This window comes from Hyaena hyaena, unplaced genomic scaffold (assembly GCF_003009895.1).
Source record: "Hyaena hyaena isolate Hyena2069 unplaced genomic scaffold, ASM300989v1 scaffold_21, whole genome shotgun sequence".
Classification (NCBI taxonomy): Eukaryota; Metazoa; Chordata; class Mammalia; order Carnivora; family Hyaenidae; genus Hyaena; species Hyaena hyaena.
In genome coordinates, this window is record NW_024080653.1 from 3259311 (window position 1) to 3280488 (window position 21178).

A 21178-nucleotide genomic window follows, 5' to 3' on the forward strand; every position below is an offset into this window, starting at 1 on the left:
ATGCTTTTATTAGTCTCCTGAATTTTCCTGGATCCGGTTTCAAAGGGAGGCACCTCATCCCCCCCATTTCAGGATTTTCGTGCTCCTGATTCATGCATCTCTAAATCCACACGTTTCTAGACTGTTCCCTGCGTGTTTTATTTGCCTGCACTGGCCTTACCAGTCCCCTTCCCTTGGCTGTGCTGGGGCAGCTCAGCTCTGCACCTGGAAGCTGGGGCCCTCTGCTATCCGGGTGCTGTGCTCCTTAACCGGTATCTGCTTGCATTAACCAGTGAGAGGACGGAAGAATGAACTGGAAAGACCCTTGGAGAACAGTTTGTCCTGAGATCTAACAAAGAAACTGAAGCCCTAGGAGGTCCAGGGGCCGGGCACACTCTGGGCTGAGGCAGGACCCGGCAGCCGGCTCTCTCCCGGACACCCCCAGCGTTACCATGCCAACCCCCACCTCCCTTACTGCGTTCCTACCTGACCCTTTAAAATAATTGCTCACAATTCTTTGCTGTCACAAGACAGCAAAAGGACACAAGAAGGGATCAGTGAGACCCGAAGGCCTTTTGAAGGCAAACGGACAAAAAGTAAAATCTCAGTGCTGTAGAGGGAACTACTGACTCCTCACCCAACACAGTGCACCCCCTCAGGACCTCCATGGAGACCCACGCAGCTCTGGGGGTTTAGACCAGTCACAGGAGGGAGGTGACGGTAAGGGACACTTCCTGTGGGCGTTCTGTCCCCAGCCCAGCCCCGTCTTGGCTGGCTTTCCTGCTGAAACCTTTCCTTCCTGAGAGTGCCAGTTTGTTTACAGTGACAGCTCACAACTTTTATGGACAGTTTTAGTGTTTTTTACTCCCCGGTGCTCTCCTTTGTCCACTTTGAAACACTCACCGGGGGACACAAATGCTGCATGTAAATACATGTGTCGCTCTGTGCAGAACAGTTTTTCTGGAAGGATACACGGAAGAACTTAAAAGGAATAAACTGGGAGCGAAGGAGGTTGAGACCTTTTCATTTCTTTTTTTTTTTTTTTAAGTTTATTTACTTATCTTGAGAGAGAGAGGGGAGAGAGAGCCCATGAGCAGGGGAGGGGCAGAGAGAGGGAGAGAGAGAATCCCCACTCGGGGCTAGAACTCACGAACCGTGACATCATGACCAGAGCCGAAACCAAGAATCGGATGCTTAACTGACTGAGCCACCCAGGCACCCCATGACCTACTTTCGTTCTGTACTTTGTCATGGTCTTTCTGTGCCGTCGGGTCGTCTTAAACCATGTGAATGCATTTTCATCGTTGTTGTTAATTTAGAAAAATAAAGAGGAAAATGCTACTTTTCTAGCCACTCCCAGATGCACGAGCTCTTTCTTGGTTTGGTGCTCACCATAAAAATGACAAGAGCCTCAGGGACGTCAAGATCCACTCGTCACAAGGCTGGTCCAAGCCCCTCCTGGACACCGAACACCATGCGCTACACCTGGGGCCGCTGGAGGAGATCTCGGCCCTAGCAAAGTCCCTGACTGGTCACAGACCTCCGTGGTGGGGGCCAGGGGGGAGGCGTGATCCCTCTCCGCAGCCCATTTCCTTACCGGCCAACCCTCAAGCGTGCCTCCCAGGACTTTTCAATTGTTCTAGGCAACAAAGAAAAGTAATTTCCTCTTGCGGGGGAAGAAAGGAAGAACAAAGGAGGAAACTCTGTGCTTTTATTTCAGATCCGCTTCTGATTAGCCCTGGGACCCAGGCAAGCTCCTCTACCCCTCAGGCCTTAACCTACCCAGAGAAGGCAGCCTCTGCCTGTAAAATCCAGGCTTCTGCCCAGAATTGACCTCTGAAGTGACGGATCCGTCCCTCTCTTCCGCTCAACTTCTACACAGCTGACGTCACTTCTGTTAGATGAGATGGATTTCAAGATAACAGCCCAAAGAACCCAATCTTTACATCCTATGGGGAGCGGGGCAGGGGTTACAGTTCTGTCCCACTCTTGTAAGAAAATCGCTTATTCACAAGCATCCCTCTTAATTTCATGAACTGACTGACCCAGCCTTTGGTGGAGAAGCTTCGTGTCTCCACTTCTTTAGGCGCGTTCCCCCATGTGCTTCTTTCAAATCATTCCAGAAATTAGACACGTCTCTTGGATGGATTATGTTAGCTTTCTCCTAAGAGGTTGATTCTGGTGGATTCTCCATTAGATCTGGTGATTCACTGATTTCGCCACACGGTCTCGTTTTTACAGGGGACTTTACAGCAGGGAGCCCCATTTTGGCTCCAGTGTGGCCATGCCCTTTGGGTGTGTGTGTTCGGTGATTTGGCCGCATGTCATTTGTACTGGCCTGGGATTTGCTGCTCCATCGCCTGGCTTTGACCTGGTGATCTCCTTTCACCCTAGCGGAGAGTGGAGACTCCCTGACCTCTGCCCCCTCTGTGTCCTCTCCCCACCACTCTCTAGGCCAGAGTCACCGGGAGGTTCAAGGCATTCCCGAGCTGGCTTTCTTCCCTTAACGGTATGAATCAGGTGTCCCTGGCCACCTGAACTCTTGCTCGGTGACAAAACCTCGGGAAGAAAAGCCATTCAGATGACAGGTTAATTCTCACTATCAACACTGAAATTGTGATCTGAAGTCCCAAACGTAGCATGTTAGGATACTGAGGGTTACTGGTGTGAATGCTAATCACTGCAATTAGCATAGCACTTGGCCGTTCACAAGTTCCTTTACCCGACAAGGTTTTATTCCAGCAGGGGTTTCAAACAGCAGGTCCCAACTCTCCGTGGCTGAGAAACCAATCATCCTTAGATGAAGATGGAATAAAATTTAAAACTCCGCATCTACCACACGTAATAAAGATAGTGTTTGTTTCAGTTGTGTGTGAAGGCGTGCAAGGGTATAGAACATGTACTTCTGACTCGAAGTCACTGTCAAAGATGCTGTTTAATGACATTTGTGACTCAGAGGGGTGGCTTAGATGGTTTCCCTGATCTGCAGATTTGGAAACTGAGGCTCGCAGAGGTTGCCCTGAAGGTTGGGAGCCAGCAGGCCGGCTTCACTAGCTGCTTGTGTCCTCAGCCCCTGGAGAGGCGGGAGCTGGGAGTCATGGGGGCTCCCGGGGAACCTGAGACTGACCCCCTCCAGTCTGCCGGTTCTAACCCAGCCCTCACCCCCCCACCTCCCCATTGCTGTTTCTTCAGAGAAACTTGAATATATGCCGTTTCCCTGTGGCTGGTCCATGAGCAACTTTTTAATTTTATTTTTTTAGAGAGAGACAGAGACGGCGCAAGGAGGGGAGGGGCAGAGAGGGAGAGACAGAATCCCAGGCGCCCCCATGAACAACTTTTTAAATCAGGGGCATCTAGATGGCTCAGTTGGTTAGACGTCCGACTCTTGGTTTCAGCTCAGGTCGTGATCTCACGGTCTGTGGGTTCGAGGCCCATGTCGGTCTCTGTGCTGACAGCTCAGAGCCTGGACGGAGCCTGATTCGGATTCTGTGTCTCTGTCTCTGTGCCAGGCACTGTTCAAGGTGCTGGGGACACAGCGACGGAGAGGGTGACAGGAAAGCCCTACCCTCACGGGTCCCGACCGTGCCTGGCTCTGGGAGGACAGCTGCCTGCCGGAGACACAGGAGGAGGAGAGACTCTTCATTACACATCCTTCCATAGTGTTAGGGGGTGGACCGGGGCCCCCAAAAGAAACCTTGAAACCCTAGCCCCCAGTGCCCGTGAATGGTGATCTTATTTGCAGATAGGTTCTTTGCAGAAGGAATCAAGTTAAAATGAAGTCATTAGAGTGGCCCTGATCCAAGGACTGGTGACTTCCTAAGAAAGGGAGCTGAAGACAGACACACCCCGAGGAGGCAGATTGGAGGGTGGTGGCCACCAACCAAGGGCCACTGGGGGGCTTCAGAAGGAGCGCGGCTCAGCCCGCACTTTCTGCAGGGTTCTGGCTGCTGGGGTGCAGAAGCGAAGGCCAAGAGAGCACACATTCCTGTCGTTTCAAGCCCTCCAATTTGTAATGGCAGGGCTGGGGTGTAGAGAGCTTCTAAGTTATATGCCGTACCTACCACATGCCAAATACACACCTCTTTTACTTTGTATTGAAAACATTTTTTTTTAAATGTTTTATTTATTTCTAGGAGAGAGAGAGAGACAGCGTGAGCAGGGGAGGGTCAGAGAGAGAGGGAGTCACAGACTGAAACAGGCTCCAGGCTCCGAGCTGGCAGTCAGTACAGAGCCTGACGCGGGGCTCGAACCCACGATCCGTGAGATCATGACCCAAGCGAAAGTCGGACGCTTAACCGACTAAGCCACCCAGGCGCCCCTGAAAACATTTTTTAAAATGTTTATTTTTGAGAGCTAGAGAGAGCACAAGCAGGGGAGGGGCAGAGAGAGACAGAATCGGAAGCAGGCTTCACACTGTCAGCACAGAGCTCCATGCGGGGCGCAAACCCAAGAATCACAAGATCATGACCCGAGATAAAGTCAGTCACCCAACCAATGGAGCCACCCAGGCGCCCCTATTTTGTATGTATGTATATAGAGAGAGTGAGAGGGACAGAGAGAGAGGGAGAGAGTCTCAAGGAGGCTTCAGACTGTCAGAGCCTGATGTGGGACTTGAACTTATGGACCTGAGCTAAAGTCGGACATTCAACTGAACCTCCCAGGCGCCCTGATAACTACGATAAAACTTTAAAACTTTAAGAGGCCCTTAGATACGCTGCTATGCTAAGGGCTTTATGATCACCTTTTCACTGTTACTCATGCCCGTGTTTTATCCGGTTCTGCTCCCTAGAAACAAATGAATCTATTTCCTTGCTGTTCTCTTCTCCTGTTAGGATGAGGGGGGCTGCAGGGGGCTAAGCGGGAGGTCTGAGCTGCTGGGTCTCCCGAAAAAGGGGAGGGCAGCATCCCCTCTGTACGTGAGCACGGACCCCTCCCCCCCACAGGCAGGGGTAGCTCCCGCCCCCATGTGCTGCAGGGGCAGGGGGAGGGAAGCAGGGCTGAGGACTGAATCTGGAAAGACCCAGGAAAGCACAGCATCGCCTCCGGCCACCCCTTTGCATAGGGTCATAAACTGCTACCTGATGAACCACGGCTCAGAGCTCTGCCAAGGCCACGGGTAGGGGTGGAAGGGACACTGAGGGCTGAGAAATACCTGGGGACACCGGCCCAACCCCTCCGTGAGCCCTCTGCCCACCTGAGGTCAAGGTAGAAGGCCGGCAGTGGCTCTCATAGAAAAGCCAACACAGGTGAGTGGGCTAAACAGCGTTGAGAAAGGCGTTCGATCCGGCGTCCTCAACCAACATGAGCCAGGGGACCAGGCGGCTGGCTGGCCCGGGAGGGGTCCGTCCTGGGCTCTCTGGTCCTGCTCCCCCGGTGGGCAGTGCGCTGGGGAAGAAAGGGTGCCTCGCACACGGAAGAGACCGCAGAGCAGCTCGCTCGCGCAGGCCGAGATCGGGGCATTGTCTAGCTTTGAAAAACCCCAGATTTTATTTTGCTAAAGCTTGCAATTTCTTCTGTGTGAATGGCACTTAAAATCTGTTTGTAATGGAACTTGATTGTATCCAGCTGTCACCAACTGCTCCCGCGCAGCCCAGACGACAGCTGGCCACGTGCCACACAATTCACTCTCACTTCAGATTGGGGGTGGGGGGGGCTGATGCTCGGGTTCCCGCCACACTTTGCCCAAATGATTTCCCTTGTGAAGCAAACAAAGGGGGTCGCACAGGGGCTCGGGCTCGGAGAAGGCCACGTCAGAAAGAAGTGGCATTTCAAGCCAGTGACGTGGATGGAGGGCGGGCCGCCCGTTTTCTGAGCAGAGGCCGAATAGTCTCAAATGATACTTCAAGCTTGGCTTTTCCAGGGCACCTCCCTGACAAAGATTTCCGGGGCCTGCTCTGGACAGTGACCGCTGGTCCCTTCCAACTGGACGCACATGACTGTGGCCTCGGAAGATAGGAAACAGAGTAATAAGCGTGAATGGGGAGAAGACGTGCAGTAAACACAGATCACTTCATTTTTATTATTTATTTTGTTTTTGAGAGAGAGAGAGAGAGAGAAAGAGACAGCGAGCATGGACCTGCACAAGCTGGGAGGAGCAGAGGGGAAGAGAGAGAGCCCCACGCGGGGCTTGATCCCACGACCCTGGGATCATGATCTGAGCCGAAGTCAAGAGTCGGACGCTCAACCGACTGAGCCAGCCAGGCGCCCCAGACGCAGACCACTTCTAACACCACAAAAGCAAAACCCACATAAAGGCACATCTTAACCGCCCCAGCTGTTAGCACGCGGAGGTGAAGGTGGGCGCATTCGTTCACCACCGCAGCCGGGAAGAAGCCACCGGTTTACGTGAGAGCCCCTGAAATCCCCACAGGCCTCTCTGTTAAAATCTGGCCCAGCGGGGGTGGGGAGCCACTGAACACCCAGGACCTGCCTAAGGGACAGCACTCCTGTGACACGAAGCTGAGCGGGAGAAAAACCAGTGAGAACAAGCACGTGAGGCCCGCGGTGACAATAACGGTCACGATGGCTTTCAGCCCAGAGAGGGGACGTAACCGGCCCAGACTCACGCGCTCGCTCGTGGCAGAACGCGGTCTTAGTCCTCAGGGTGGCCTCCTCTCCCCCGAGAGCAGCTGCTCCTGGAGGAAAGCCTGGCGGGGACGATGTTGGGAGTAAGCCCAGCCCTGGGCCCCAGGCCTTTCCAAGGCCGCGACAGATGGCTGCCCGGAGGCCTTCATGCAGGTGTGGTCACGGTGACTACATAAGGAGCCTACAGGCGACAGGGGCGGGAAACCTCTGTAGGGGGTGGCTGCCTAGGGTTCCCGGTCCTGAAAGATGGTCCTGGGGGCCAGGAGCCCGGGGCAGGAAGCAGGTCCACGGGAGGTCAAGCTGGTTTGACTCTTGGGGTTCAGGACAAAAATGGTGGGGACTGCAGCTTAGAGCCAGTGGTGGTGCCTGGGAGTTGGGGAGATGAGATCTGTTGCTGGAGTGTGGGGGGCTAGAGGGCGGGAGGTATGCAGGGAGGGTGGCCAGTTCCTGGCTTTGGCAGTGCGGTGGGGCTGAGCCCGCACCACGGCGGGGCCCAGGAGGGGCAGGACACGCTAAGGGAGGCAAACAAGGGACGGGCCAAGCACCTGGCAGTCGGACACCCAGGAAAAGACTCAGCACGGGGACACCGATCGGGCAGCGAGAGGTATCGATGATGGATTCCGGCTCCAGTTAACGCAACCAGCACGCATCAGATGCAACAGATTTAACATTTAAAGGACACAAAAAAGGGCGCCTGGGGGGCTCAGGTCATGATCTCGTGGTTCGTGGGTTTGGGCCCCACGTCAGGCTCGCTACTGTCAGCACAGGGCCTGCTTCAGATCCTCGGTCTCCCCGTCCCTACCCCTCCCCTGCTTGCACTCTCTCTCTAAAATAAAAATGACAGAAGGACACGGGGGACCTTGAGGAAGGAGCCGAGAGCAAGCGGAGACGGAGGCCGGGGTGGACACACAGACGAGGGGTTTGAGGATGGCAGACAAGTGAACGGGTCATGAGAGGAGGCGGCAGAGCGAGCCCCGGAGGGTGGCGGAGGCTGGCCTCCAGAGCACGGGCGGGCACCGGCCCTCCCGAGGGAAGGGGGCACATCTCCTGCGTCTCTGTCTGTGGTGGTCCCCACAGGCCAAGCCCAAGTCTCCCGTCTTCTGCCGATGTACCTGACTTCCTTCCCAAACTGCCACCCGTGCTGGCCGCTCCACAGGGGAACCACTGGGTGGGAACCAGCAGCCCCTGGGAACGTTAGAGACACGCCCCCGCCCCCCGCGTCCCCACCTGCTGAATCAGACTGTCCGGGGACGGGCCCAGCAACACGGGTGTCCGAACGACTCCCTGGTGGTGCTCACGCAGGCTCACATCTGAGGCTCCCTTGGGTCCAGAACAGCGCTGCTCAGCACTGGCTGCCCGGGAGAACTCCGCGGAGAGGTTCAAAGTGCCAATACCCACGCCCGCCCCCACGCCCCGCCCCCAGGCTCCCATGTCATCCGTGCCCAGCAGATTCTGCCCCCACCAGTGCTGAAGCACCAGTCGCCCACCGGTCACCGGGAGGCAGGAACAGGTGGGGACGGGAGGGCAGGGGGCTCCTCATGGTCTGCGGTTCTATCTCGGAGGGGGAGGGGGTTCCTGGAGTGGGATTAGAAACCATTTCCAAGGGTAAGTGGCACACAGGCGGGAGGGGAGCAAGAGGGTTTGGAAAAACCACCCGAGAGGCTGGCAGAGCGGGTCCAGATGCAGAGGTGAGGGAGGAAGGAGCCGGGCCCAAGCACGCATGTGGCCAGAGGGAGGGGCCAGGGGAAACCAGGCTGCTGAGCACCCACCCAGAGCCAGGCGTCCTCACGGCCCCCTGAGGGGCTCCTCCTCCCCAGCCGTGTCCCGTCTACACCCAGGCTGTCCACGCTGCAGACTCAGGGCGGGGGTTAGCACTCTGGCCCTTCTCTGGCCTGGAGGGCACGCCGGCCGCTCCAGTGACCCGGCTGGTTCCCTGCGGTGGCCAAACACCTGGACTTCCCTGAATCCCAAGATTTGGAGCTCACAGCTCACCCACGTCCCACACCTGTGACTCTCCCGTGGTTCCTGTTCTGAGAACCGGCAAATTCCCCAGGCGTGGCTGCGTTCCGGCGCCTGGCGCCCACCGGCCCCTTGGGTACACTGTCTGGTTCTGCCACTCAACGGGCCGCCCAGGCCGGGAGCCGTGCTACCCCCGCCCCGAACTTCCACTCCCGTCACGCCTCCTCTCCATCCCGGCCCCCACCTCTCTACTGCTGCCGCCAACGCCGGCCCCGGGGCAGCTGCCGGCCAGCGGCCTGCGTGCGGAAGGCTCGTCCTCACCCGCCCGTCTCTCCACCCCCACCGGCCTCGAGTCCAGAGTGCAAACCAGACCTTGTAAACTCTTACTGCAAATAATGCTGGAGCTCACGGGAACTCCCCACGGGCAGGGGATTGCACGATGTGGTTCACGCCGAAATCATCACCCAAAACATACCCCGTGCTTTGCTGACAGACACCCTCGTGGTCGCCACCCAGAGCCGCCGGTACCTGCCCTGGAGACCACAGGCCACCTGGGAAATTTAGCTTTCTGTTCATCTTTACACGCACACCCAGCACCTCTAGAGTTTGGAAAAGTGACAACAATGAAAAAGATGTGGTCCTGCCTCTATGCCCACTGTGCCCAGGGTCCAAGTGGACCCCCAGCCTACTGTGGCCCAGCCTGACTCAGGAACTACGAACACGAGCCCACCCCACCGGGCACCCCGTTCGGTTTGCGTCCACGTATGGCCTCACTTCACCTGTTCTTAGTGATGGGGCACAGTCCCCGGGTTTGATGGGCATGTCTGGGTGTGAGCTCAGGGGACAGGCCTGCCCGGTGGTGTTGGCGGAGTACTCGGGACTGAACCCACGGGCTGGAAGCCTGCCTCCTTCCCGGGCCGTGTTCGCTTCCGTCCCCCACTCACAGGTGCGGCTCTGGCCAAATGTAACCTGGTCACGGTCACGGGCGTCTGTGCAGGGACCTGCTGCCCACTGGCCACCCTTAACTCCCAGACCCGGACCCTCCCGCTCAGCAGACAGCCCCGCCTGAGAAGACCAGCACTTTCCACACGAGCCCAAACTGAGTTCCTGCACGGACCCCGAGCTCCGGGGCACACGAACCAGTCTGCCCGCCTCGCCCGCCCGCGTCAGGAGGGGCTGAAGGGGAGCTACCCACATGGCCGCACCTGCTGTCCGCCAGGCACCAGCCGAGCTGGGAGGATCCCAAACCCGAGGCCTGTGTTGCCCTTGCTGACTGAAGAAAACACACAGTTCACTAACACCTATCACTTCTCTCTCCTCTTTCCCTCCATGTCCAAGCGCTATTTGGTTAAAAAAAAAAAAAAAAATTCAAACAGCAGCAAACCTCAATGAAACAACTGGGTTTCCAAGTTTCCCCAACACAGTGCTCACTGCAAATCACCCACGACGCTTGGCAGCTACTTCAAAGGGCTCCTCTTTCTTAAGTTCAAATGCACATATTTATTAATACATTCAAATAAACCCCTTGATTCCTCTCTATTCTTAACGAAGACTTGCTCTACGCTTTTCTCACGCACTGGCGGGCGGGTTAACACAACACCCATCACGGGGAAGCCTTCACCTGAACCGGGGGCTGCGATGTACTCTGAAAAACCAAGGGGAGATTGGGGCGCCTGGGTGGCTCAGTCGTTTAAGTGTCTGACTCTTGGTTTTGGCTCAGGTCATGATCTCATGGTTTGTGGGTTCGGGCCCCGTGTCGGGCCCGTGCTGACAGTGTGGAGCCTGCTTGGGAGTCTCTCTACTAACCCTCCCCCACCCGCCAACTAAGACATGCGCTCTCTCAAAAAGAAAGAAACTTAAACAATTTTTAAAAGTCAAAGAGAAAAAAAAACCCAAAAAACAAACAACAATTTAAAAAACCCAAAGACACAGGCAGGGCTCACAAAAACTCACTTTATTGCAGCCAGATCTTGGCAACGTCTGAGGCGCCTCAGTCCCCGAAGCGGAGGCACAGTGCGCGGGCACGTGGTGGGCTAAGCCCACCGGGAAAAGGCAGGTGAGTGAGGCCACACGGGACCAATGGAAGAAGGGGCACCCCTCCCCCAACACAAAGTTAAATTAGACCCATGTTCTAAGTCAACCAAATCACTGCTATTAAAAAGTTTTAGTTATTTATATGTTTATATATTTACATTTCCTAGAGTTTGGACTGATTTTCCGGGCCCATCCTTCCCCCTTCCCAGTGTGGCGATGACCTTCTGTGGGAGGAAAGGGCTCGCCCCTACCGAACGCCATGACTGCGGGAGACAGGCACGCTCAGCACCGCCCAAGACACAGGGGGCACGTTCTCCTCAGTACGAGGCTTCGTAATGACCCGGTGGAGAAGGGGAGAGCCTGGTTTGAAGGGGGAGCAAGAAAAGAGACAGACTCTGTGCTGAGAACAATTCAACTACAGAACGTTCCAGAAAAATAGGCCCATATAAGAATGAAGGTCAACACTGCAGGGGGTGGGAGTGGGGAAGCCCTGCCCATAAAGGTACCTGTCTTCCCTCCAAACTGGCAGGTGACAAAGCCATAGAACACTGCGGGCTGGGGGGGCACCGGGGGAACAACCCTCCTCCGTGAAGGAAGTTCCGTCCTCTGAAACAGCAAACGGCACTGGGCCCCGGGTCAGCCCCGGAGCAGTCACGCCTACTAGCACTCTCCCCACCTTTTCCAAAGAGAAATAGAAAAATAGAAGGGAAAACCAAACAGAGCTACCTCCGTGAAAAAGTTAACGTGTCTCCCCCTGTGAAAAACATAACACTTTTTCTGACCCCCCCCTCCCGCCCCCCAGGCCCCGGAGCGCGCGGCAAGGCTCGGGAACAAGAGACAGACAAGGGCACCAGCAGGCTCGGGCCGCGCAGCACGGACAGGTCCACACCAGACATCCGTCCACTTCCACGTGGACGCTCCCAAGAGGCAAGAAAGCGCACTCGCACGGCGGGGAGTCACCCTAAGGCTCACTTCTGCGCCCGATAGCACCGGGTCACATGTGTGCACTCCGCAAAACGCCACCTCGACTGCGGGTTTTGCACATTTATTAAATTACAAGTTCGCAGGCACAGCTCGGGTAAGGTAAAAACGTGATCTTCTCGAGTCGTACAATCATCTAAGTTCCAAAGCACTCACAAAATTGAGCAAATGCAGCCGGTGTTGCGTATCAGGGGAGGAACATATTGCTAATGGAAGCCACAGACCTGGTCGAAACGAAAGTCTCGTGTTAAGTAGTAGAAGAAAAGGAGGGTTCTACGCCAAGACCACCACCTCAACGAGGGCCCCCGGGTCGCCGCAGCTGCGGGGGAGGGCCGGCGAAGCCGCCTCAGGATGAACGGCCGGAAAGGCAGAGGTGTCCACACGTCGTTTCGGGGCCCTGCTCTCCAGAGACGCTGGAGTCTCTTGCGCGGGACGCACACACCGCAAGGGCTGCCCCGACCGCACGAAAGGGAGGCCTGGGCTTCCTCTTCCAGGGTACGCGTAAGGTGTAGACGGGGCCCCCGCCCCGCGGAGACCGGGAGGCCGGGACCAGACAGTGGCGCCGGTGGCAGCAGCAGGGTCCAGCCGCCAGCCTCCCCGGCTCTCCCCGTGGGCCACACGCTCCGCCAGCCTGGCGTCCTGCCACACGTGGTACGCACGGCCATGCACTCTGTCACGGTGTGTGCCGTGACCCCAGACGCCCCAGTCCAAAGCAGCCGGAGGTCTCCGTGGGCCGTCCTCCCGCGGCGGCTCGCGGTGCCGGCCTGGTGGCCACGGGGCACCATGGTTCTCGGCAAGGCTGTTCTCGGCTCGGACGGACAGGACCCGGGAAGGACACCTCGTCTCCGGAGGCTGCGGGACACAGGACATCATTCCTGACGACAAAGCAGCGCCTGGAAGCTCCGCCCACAGCCCTGGCGGGCACGTCCACTCCACCCAACACGGGATATCGCATGGAGCCATTCTGTCCCCCACACACGCACCGCACAGTCGCACACGCCACACACCACACCCACACCGACGTACGCCTCACCACACACCCCCCCACCACATGCCCACCTCACCCTTACAGCTCATCACCCAACCCCCACACGCCAACATACACCTCATCATACACACCACACATCAACACACACCTCCCCACATTAACATACACCTCATCACACACGTGCACAGGCGCTAGACACACCCACCTCGCTACACACACGCACACTAACCCATCTCAACAGCAGCAAGCTCAGCGGCGGTGGCTGAGGCTGGCAGCCTTAGCTGGGTGAGTCACAGACCAAAAGTTGCGTCTACTCTGAAGTTTTTGGAAGGCGTTGAAGTTTCTTTTCTTTTCTCTCTTGAACTTTTTCACTTTCTTTTCCTGCATCAAGAAATCGCAGGTTTCCAAAAAGGGCCGCGCCTGTTCCCACAGCTCCTCGTGAAGCCTTAACTGCAGGGGGCGCACGATTCTCAAGGCGCTACCAAACTGACAAGCTTTCTCTACGTGTGGCCTGCGGGAGTCGTCCCCACCGTCCCCACCTCGCTGAGGAAGGAACAAACTAACGGGGGACGGACGCCTTGTCCATGGCCACCCACATTCAGAGCGGCCGGGCCGGCGGCATCGAGCCCAGCAGCCCGCCTGCCGCTGCCCCAGACGGCTTCACAAGGCCACTGCCACCTCCGGCCACGCCGAAGGGTCGGGCGCTCCCCGAGCCAGCCCTCACGGTGCCGCTGCGGGCCCCCCGGCGCCAGCCCCCGAGCACGGCCGTACCTTCCCTCGGTCGAACTCTTCGTCCCAGTCGTCGATCACTGTGGCCGCGCGGGCCCACCTGCTGTCCTGAATGGCGTCCCGACTGACGGCCGACACCTCGCCGTCCCACGTCAACACTGCAAAACAGACACCTCTGTGCACCGGCTTCCAGGACGGGGCGCACGACCTGGGTGGGTCTACCCCTGACACACTCGAATGTTCAAGGGCCACCTTCCGGCGAAAGGGACACACAGAGAAGGACGGGGTTGGGCAGAGGGGCCTGCACCGCGCAGGACGTCAGTGGTTCCGTCAACCCACGCACATGTTGTAGCTGTGTCGCCAGCCCGCACAGTCGGTCCCTTTCAAACCCTCGCCCTCGGTTATGAGGAAGAGGTGTCAGGCGCCCACCCGGCCTGCAGCGCCCGGAGGTACAGGGCCTGCTCTCCTGGCCCCCAGGGAGCAGCGTCCTGGGCCCCCACCCCGCCCAGGGCCCGTGTTTGGATGACACTCCGTTGCTCATCCCCAGAGCCCAGCGATCCCCCTCATCCCAGACCCCAGGGCGCATGTGAGAGCTCTGCACTCTCCAGTATCAAACCAGTACCTTTTCTCCCGTAGGCCTTATCCGAGGCGCAGGCAAGCAGCTCCTGGAGCACGTCGGCCTCCCGGTCTCGGCCCCGGGACATGAGCGGAGACTGCGCCCGCCCTGCAATCAGACAGTCACCCGTGTGTGCCAAGAACGAGGGACCTGACTGCGCCCCCACAGAGGGTCCACCGTCCACCTGGGCTCTTGGAAAAGACTAAAAACCCAACCTCCCAATCAGGATGGAAAATGGTAACTGGCAGCGCGAGCCCTCGGTCTGATGCCAAAAAGGTGAGAAAGCACTCTGGGGGAACAAGCCCCTCCCTCCGGGGGAACAAGCCCCTCCTCCAGGGGGAACCTGCCCCCTCCAGGGAAGTGGCCAGAACTGAGGTTATGAGGTTCAGCCAGAAAGGGAGGGAGTTACAAAGCGCTACTGTCATCTCAGCTTCCGGGGAGGCAGTCCCCCAGCCCCATCCCGCCCCAGCCAGACCACTAAGGACAGCTTAGATGGTAGCAGCTCTACCCACCCTCCTCAGGCTTCTAGAAACAACGTCTGCCCGGTCCCCACCTCTGACCCATCTCCTCTGGCTACAACTGCCAGAATGGACTCCTTTCCCTCAACACAAGGCAGACTTCACTCTCCTGGCCTCCAATTTGTCAATGACCCTACGACCTCTGGGCTCAGTGTCCCGAGCACGACGCCCCAGAGCCAGTGCCTGCTGCCCTCTGCAGCCTCCAGCCCTGCGCTCCACAGCACGGCCAGCCCAGTGGCCCTGCACAGCCACCGCGGTGCTCTCCCCGTCTCTGGGCTGCGACTGCCCTTGCCCACAGCACTCACCTGTGTGGCATCTGGGGTGACAAGCAAACAGATGAGGGGCTGGGTCCCCGCAGCCCCAGCACGTGCCCCGGGCGGTGGCCCCACATGGTCAGTGTGCTAACAGAGAGCCTGCTCTGAGGCCACCTTTGGTAGCGCTTCCCACTATAATTGACGTTCAGTCACACTCGTTTCTTGGGGGCGGGACAGACCCTCCGCGATGCCCAGCAGCCCGCCCGCCCCCACAGGCACGAACGTAACCAGATCCCCAGGCGGCAGAACAGACCTCCAGGAGTCTGCCGCCTGCGGGTCCCTTCCCAAACTGGGGTAACGTTCTCCACCCTTCACTCAGCACACGGTCTCAAGAGCTCCCAGTTCTGAGAGGTCACTTGGCCGTGGGCATGTGAGGCCGGGCGATGGCCAAAGCACTGGGAGCCCCAGCAGCCGGAGACCATGTGGTCTTCAGAAAAGGCCAAGTATAAACACAAGCCGACACTCCAAGTTCGAGAGTCACAGAAAAACTCCAGGCCGGACGGCCCAGGGCTCATCCCGATGGGAAAGTTCAGGCAGGAAGAGCCTCGAATCAGGGGAACGAGAAGTGCACGTGTGCCCTCTCAGGGTGTTTACAGCAGATGCTTTGCCAGATGGGGACATGGTGACCCACGGGGACAGGGCAGGGGTCTTCATGTCGGCCCCTCCCCCTGCACCGCATCTGCCTCGACAGGTAGAGCAGGCCTGTGCCCGCCCCTCCCTGGGTGTAGAGCGCCGTGGCCCTGGCTGATTACCTGCTCGGTCCCCGGGACACCTGCCGTTCACAGCCACTGAGGCCTGGCTCCCGGGGACGGCGGGGCCCCTCCGCCTCTCGCCCCTGGAGGCTTCGGGGTGCTCGTTCTCCGGTACTTCCTGCTGAGACTCCTGCTGCCTTTTTCTCTTTTTCTTTTTCCTTGGAGACGCTGCACCGGCCTCTGACCCAGTGACGTCCGAGAGCAAGCAGCTCCTGGGAAGTCAGTCAACAGTCAGCTCGGAGCAAGCGGAGGGTGAGAGTGGGGGTTCAGGTCCAAACACCCCACCCAGAACCCCCAAATGGCAGACACCTCGACCCCACAGAAGAGCCACCCTGAGACCCCTGACCCAGACGTGAACAGGACAAAGCATGCTGGCCATCCAAGGCCACGGTCAGGGAGAAAAGTCCGCAGCTGCATGGGACCCGGGCAAGGGGCACCGGCCAGCCGGTGTGGCCGCAGAGCCCGCGGACCTGGGGGCTTGCGCCCCGCTGCACGCCCCACGCCGCCCCTTCACCGGCCCAGCGAGGCCCTTTATGCCCTGGCCACGTCCCAGAAGCCTGGTCGGCGCACCGGGCTTCCAGACGTCACGTAGCCGGCCGGCGCCCTGCGCTCACCTGGGCCACGGCGGGGCCCGCGGGAGGCAGTCTTCGGCACCGAGGCCCTCCGCTCCCTTCCGTCTCCTCTTCCTGCTGCTCACGTGGTGGCCGCTGGTCCCACAGCCTGCTTGTGGGCCACCTGCCAGGCACTGGCCGTTCTGCCGCTGCCCGGCCTCCTCCTCCTCCAGGCTGTCGACGGGCACCTCAGCCCGGCCCTCCTTGCTGCGCTCGAGGCTGCAGTGCTGCCCCCGTACCTGCCCCTCCTGGAGGGGGGAGGCGTCCATGGCCTCCGAGCGCTTCCTCTTCTTCCTTCTCCTCTTCCCAGGAGGGGCCGCCGCCGCGGGGCACGTGTCTGAGCCCTGCCCCTGGGTCGCTCCCCTGCGGCTCTTCTTCCTCTTCTTACCGAGGCTCTGGGGGGGTTTGCTGGCCTCCGGCAGCTGGCGTGGAGGGGCCCGGGAGCCCCCGTTGACCTGAGGCAGGGGAGCAGAGGTGGAGCAGCAGCTCTGTGGGTCTGACGTCCCGAGGGGCCGGGGGCTACTGGACAGTGGCGCGGAGCAGGGGCTGACGGGGAGCTTCGGATGGCTGGCCGGTCTGGGGGCAGGGGGAGAGCGCCCTGTGAGGACACGCGGCTCTGACGCGCGGACAGGCCCTTCCTGCCCGCCCCCTGCCCCTTCCCGTTCAGGTGAGGGTTTCGGGGGGTTTTCCCGCTGTCAATTTCAGACGTACGTTCACCGTACGTAGTAAGTTAGAAAAGAGACTCAGGATAAAACGTAAATTTACTCAAGATCAAACTTAATAAAAATCGTAACCTATCTCTTGGTCCCCGTCACCAGACAGTTCAATGTATTTTTGCAAACTCCTGTTGTGAATTTCCAACGCAGGCGTGCCGGGAGAAGGTCCCCCACGGGCCCCACGGTGTCCATGCCCAGGACGCCAGCCGCGTAGGAAGGGCCAGTGCAGGCCCACGGGCCGTGCACCAGGATTCTCCAATTCGGGGGCTCTGGGAAGTCAGGGGAACAGACCCTACAGCGGATCCCACAGCTAGATGGGGCGGGGACGGGGCTCCCTCAGGCTGGACTCTCCGGCCCACCTCCTGCCAGCGAGGGGGCCCTGGCAGAGCAAACCTCGCGCAGCCTCACTGTTCTCACTCGGGACTGAGTGACGGCAAAGCCTGCCTCGAAGGGTCATGGCATCACACAGGACTACTGCCACTTAGACCAGGACAGGCTGACACTTGCAGAGGGAACCACTACGCCATTTACTGCGCTCTCTGACAGATGTTAAAAAAAATAAAAACAAAAAAAACGAACGACGGGTGTCAAAGAAAGAATAGTAAATACACAGTAAACACCTTCCACGTCTGAGGCCCTGCCCGCTGTGAAAATGCTAGGCGGGCCCAGCCGAGCATCAGGGCGGCAGAGGCTGGGCAGCGGGAACACGCAGCCGACCGCACCCTCCCTGGGCAGACTGTGGCACCAAACTACCAGTAGTGCCCCCTGGCCTCGCCCAGCTTCCTCCCTCCCTCCCCAGCGGCCGAAGGCCCTGTCACAAGGCCCTGCCACAGTCACAGCCGCAGGGTAACCGGGCACCAGCAATGGAGCCCTGCCCCGAGAGGGACGGCAGCACTCCGTGCGTAACGGGCAGGGAGGCGCGTCTGCCTGAAGCCTGAACGGACCTCCCGGAGGGCCCCACCGCCCACTCTGCTCTGGAAGTTCCAGAGGCCAGTGCCAGTGCTTGCCGACGGCCAGGCCGGCCTGCTGGGGGGGGGGGGCGGGGGGGCTTGTGGGATACGCAACAAAACAACACTGGCAGCAAGAAGACACCCCCCGCTGGGATCACGGGACCTAGTCCAAGCAGGGTCCTTCTGGGACACCTGCTGTGCTCTTCTCCGTGCGGTCCCGTCACGAGGCCGGGGAGGGACCACAGGCCACATGGGCGTCACCACACGCACACGGCAGGCAGACGGGAAACGGAGACAGAAGTGAAAACCAACCGGGGCCGCAGAGACCAGGTGGCCCTGACCTGACAAGGCTCCTTTGCCAGACGGCGGCCGAGAGAAGAGGGAGGGGCCGGTGCAGGGCGCGCCCCGTGCCTGTCCCGCCGCACGCCACCGTCCATCCCGCACGGCCGCAGACCCGGCGAGGGAGTCTTCACCAGCCTGGCCTGCGTCAAGCTCGGGGAGGGGCGGCCGCCCACGGGGCCTGCGCCCACGGCTCACCTGATGGTGCGGACAGGCCAGGCGGAGGCGGCGACCGGGTGGGTGGTTTTCCTGGGGTAGGTGAGGTCGGACAGTGGCGAGAGGGGCGGACGGAGGTCATTGCCGGCTGCCCTCCGCGGGGTGCTGGCCTGCAGTTATTGACATAAATAAAAACTTGGTGGTCTAAAAGAGGTTGCCGTGAGTGAAGAGAGAAAATAAAAATAAATAAATAAAAATAAATAAAAAACAAAAACAAAAATGAAAGAGCCCAGGAAGGAGGATGGGGGGGACAGGAGGAGAAAAAAAGGGGAGGTGGGGGGAGGGGAATGGTAGAAGAAGAATCAGAAGTGTTTTTGGTTAGAAACGAAAAGGAAAAAAGGAAGGAAATTTAAACAAAAATCTCAGCACAACGGTTACCTCCTTGAGCCGCGTGCCACCCGCCCGCGTCCTGCCCGCCCAATGCACCGGCCCCCCCCCCCGCCCCGGGGCGTCTTCCTCCTGCCTGTGACCTAGCGGCGGACCACCACCTCGCCCCACCCCGGCAGCCACACGCAGCGTTCCCACGCCAGGCCGCCCGAGCCCCGCCCGAGCCCGGGACAGCCTTGTGCACCCCAAGTGCCCAGAAGCACCCTGTGCCTCTAACCAAGGGAGCCCAAAGGCCCCCCCCAAATCCCCCCCACCGGAGACTACCACCAAACCTGCTCTCTGAGCCCCAGAGACACTTGCTGCGGCGAGACCCCCACACACCCACCTTCTTGGCAGAAAGGGCCAGTTTTTTGGCTGGTGGAGGAGACATGATGCTTGCGGGCTCGGTGGCCGTGCTGCTCGGGACGGGGGACTTGGGCTTCGCCACCTTGGGGTCCTCTCCGTCTGGCGGCACGCTGGGGTTTGCTCCCTGAGGATCACCCAATGGGGTGGCTCTGCCCTCGGGTGTCGTGGGGGCCCTGGCGGGGTCGCTGCTGGCAGAGGGCTCCGGGCTGGGGGCATTGGCACCCTTCATGTTGGGCTCAGGGCTCGTGCCGCCCGTCGTGGGCCCGTTGGCAGTCACTGCGGCCGGGAGCCTGGGTGAGGTAGAGGGGGAGGGGGTGGCGCCCCTGCCGTCCCAGGAGCCGGGCCTGTGGCCGCCGCCCCTGCCGCTGGCACTGTGGGGCCCCTGAGCAGCTCTGTGTGGTGGGGATGTGAACGGCAGGGGAGCCGACTTTTTGACTTTCTTTCCGGACTCATCCAGAATGGTCGGCGTGTTGGGGGGCGTTTTGGAGAGTCGGGGCGAAGGGGACCCCAAGGGTGGCTTCGGAGGACCGTATCCATTCTGAGACTTCAGGCCCAGCACAGAGCCATTCCTGGGAACGAGCACGCCGAGCTCCGCCGGGGCTGGCAGCTTCTTCGGCGTCGCCGAGTCCGGCCGCTGCAGAGGAGCAAGCAGAGGCCACGGTCACGCCCGGCAAGCCACCAGCTTGAGGCGCCGTCTGGGGTGACCAGGGTCTCTGCCAAGCAATTCAAGGCAGATTATTGGGGGGTGGGCGGAATACACGGTCAAGATGCCGGTGCTTCTTTGAACAGTTCCGGCATTTGGTGAGTTGTGCGCACGTGGGTATCTTCACGGCCACGTTCACTAGGAGCAGGATGCTTTGGTCAGGAGTTAAGAAATAGGAAAACACATAAAGTAAAAACAACGTGCCCGAGTCACACCCCTCGGCTAAACGTCAGTGCAGATGACACGCTGGTGTCCTCTCGGCCTGGCCCTTCCCCCATCTACCCACCTCAGGAAGCGCTGTCACTCTGCTCAGTCACAGACACGACCGGCACTGCCGCCCGCCGCCTTGCCCCGAGCAGCGCCGCGGGGCTCCGGGTACCCACCCCTCCTCCACAGACACCTCCCGGCCGCGACGATGTCAGTCCTGGTTTAAACGCTCAGCGAGGCCTGTGTGTGCAGCCGTGGCCCCCGCCGCCCGCCGGTTCAGGTCTTGGAGTCAGGAATCAGGGCCCAACCGCTGCTGGCTGAGCGAACAACCGACGGACTAAACCACCCCCCGCCCCCCCCCCCCCCCCGCCCCGGCCCAGCCGCACTCTCGGAATGGAACGCCCAGGCTCCCAGGTTGGGGGCACTCCGTGGGGCCCGACACTCGCCACCGGGGCACTTTTCAAACTGACACCGGCAAAGGCTGCTAACCGGCCATCACGGCCGCTCCCATCGCCATGACGCTCGGACCCCCCGACAGGTCGGGCGCGCGGGTCCTCTGGGCCCGGCAGATGTGCCCTTTTGTTGGGTCTGCCACTCGCTTTTAGACGCTTCGTTGTTTCTTTATTTGTAACAGCTCGAGTTTCAGTTTACCCAATTTACAATTTGTTTTTCTAGGTTTTCTCTCTTACAAAGTCTTCCCTTTTCTGGAGATTTCCTGAGAATGCAGTTCTATTTTCTTCCGAGTTTTTCCTTGTCTTTTGTCTCTACATTCAAAAACAATTTATTCTATATTTATGTTCTTTGTAAGGAGTCTACATCATCTTGCAAGGCCTTCTCGTTGATCGACCACTGACGTTTATGTGACTTGCATGATGCTAATTAAAATAAACTGGCTTTTGGGGCACTAGCGTGGCTCGGCCAGTTGAGTGTCTGATCCTTGACTTTGGCTCAGGTCACGATCCCAGGGTTGTGGGGTCGAGCCCTGTGTTGGGCTCCTTGCTGAGTGTGAAGCCTGCTTAAGATGCTCTCTCCCTCCCTCTGCCCCTCTGCCCTATCTGTGCTCTGAAATAAAAAATAAAATACTGGAGGCACCTGGGGGCTCAGTCAGTTAAGCATCTGACTTCAGTTCAGGTCGTGATCTCGTAGTTCATGGGTTCAAGCTCCATGTTGGGCTCTGTGCTGACAGCTCAGAGCCTGGAGCCTGCTTCAGATTCTGTGTCACCCTCTCGCTCTGCCCCTCCCCTGCTCA

At 59.1% G+C, this 21178-nt stretch overlaps 1 protein-coding gene across 6 annotated transcripts in view; it reads right to left on the reverse strand.

Moving 5' to 3' along the window:
- Positions 1 to 10462: 10462 nt before the first annotated feature.
- Positions 10463 to 21178, reverse strand: part of USP36 (ubiquitin specific peptidase 36) — a 36708-nt gene continuing 25992 nt past the window's right edge. For 5 of the 6 annotated variants that reach the window (XM_039226376.1, XM_039226377.1, XM_039226373.1 and 2 more), the window contains exons 14-21: positions 19000 to 19653; positions 18270 to 18397; positions 16070 to 16642; positions 15456 to 15667; positions 13878 to 13979; positions 13298 to 13413; positions 12756 to 12907; positions 10463 to 12390 (exon numbers count right to left, since the gene is read on the reverse strand). In XM_039226376.1, coding sequence (XP_039082307.1) covers positions 12776 to 12907; positions 13298 to 13413; positions 13878 to 13979; positions 15456 to 15667; positions 16070 to 16642; positions 18270 to 18397; positions 19000 to 19653 — 1917 coding nt within the window. In that variant the 3' untranslated portion in view covers positions 10463 to 12390; positions 12756 to 12775. The remainder of the gene's footprint in view (positions 12391 to 12755; positions 12908 to 13297; positions 13414 to 13877; positions 13980 to 15455; positions 15668 to 16069; positions 16643 to 18269; positions 18398 to 18999; positions 19654 to 21178) is intronic. The other variant, XR_005527420.1, reaches the window with a different exon arrangement.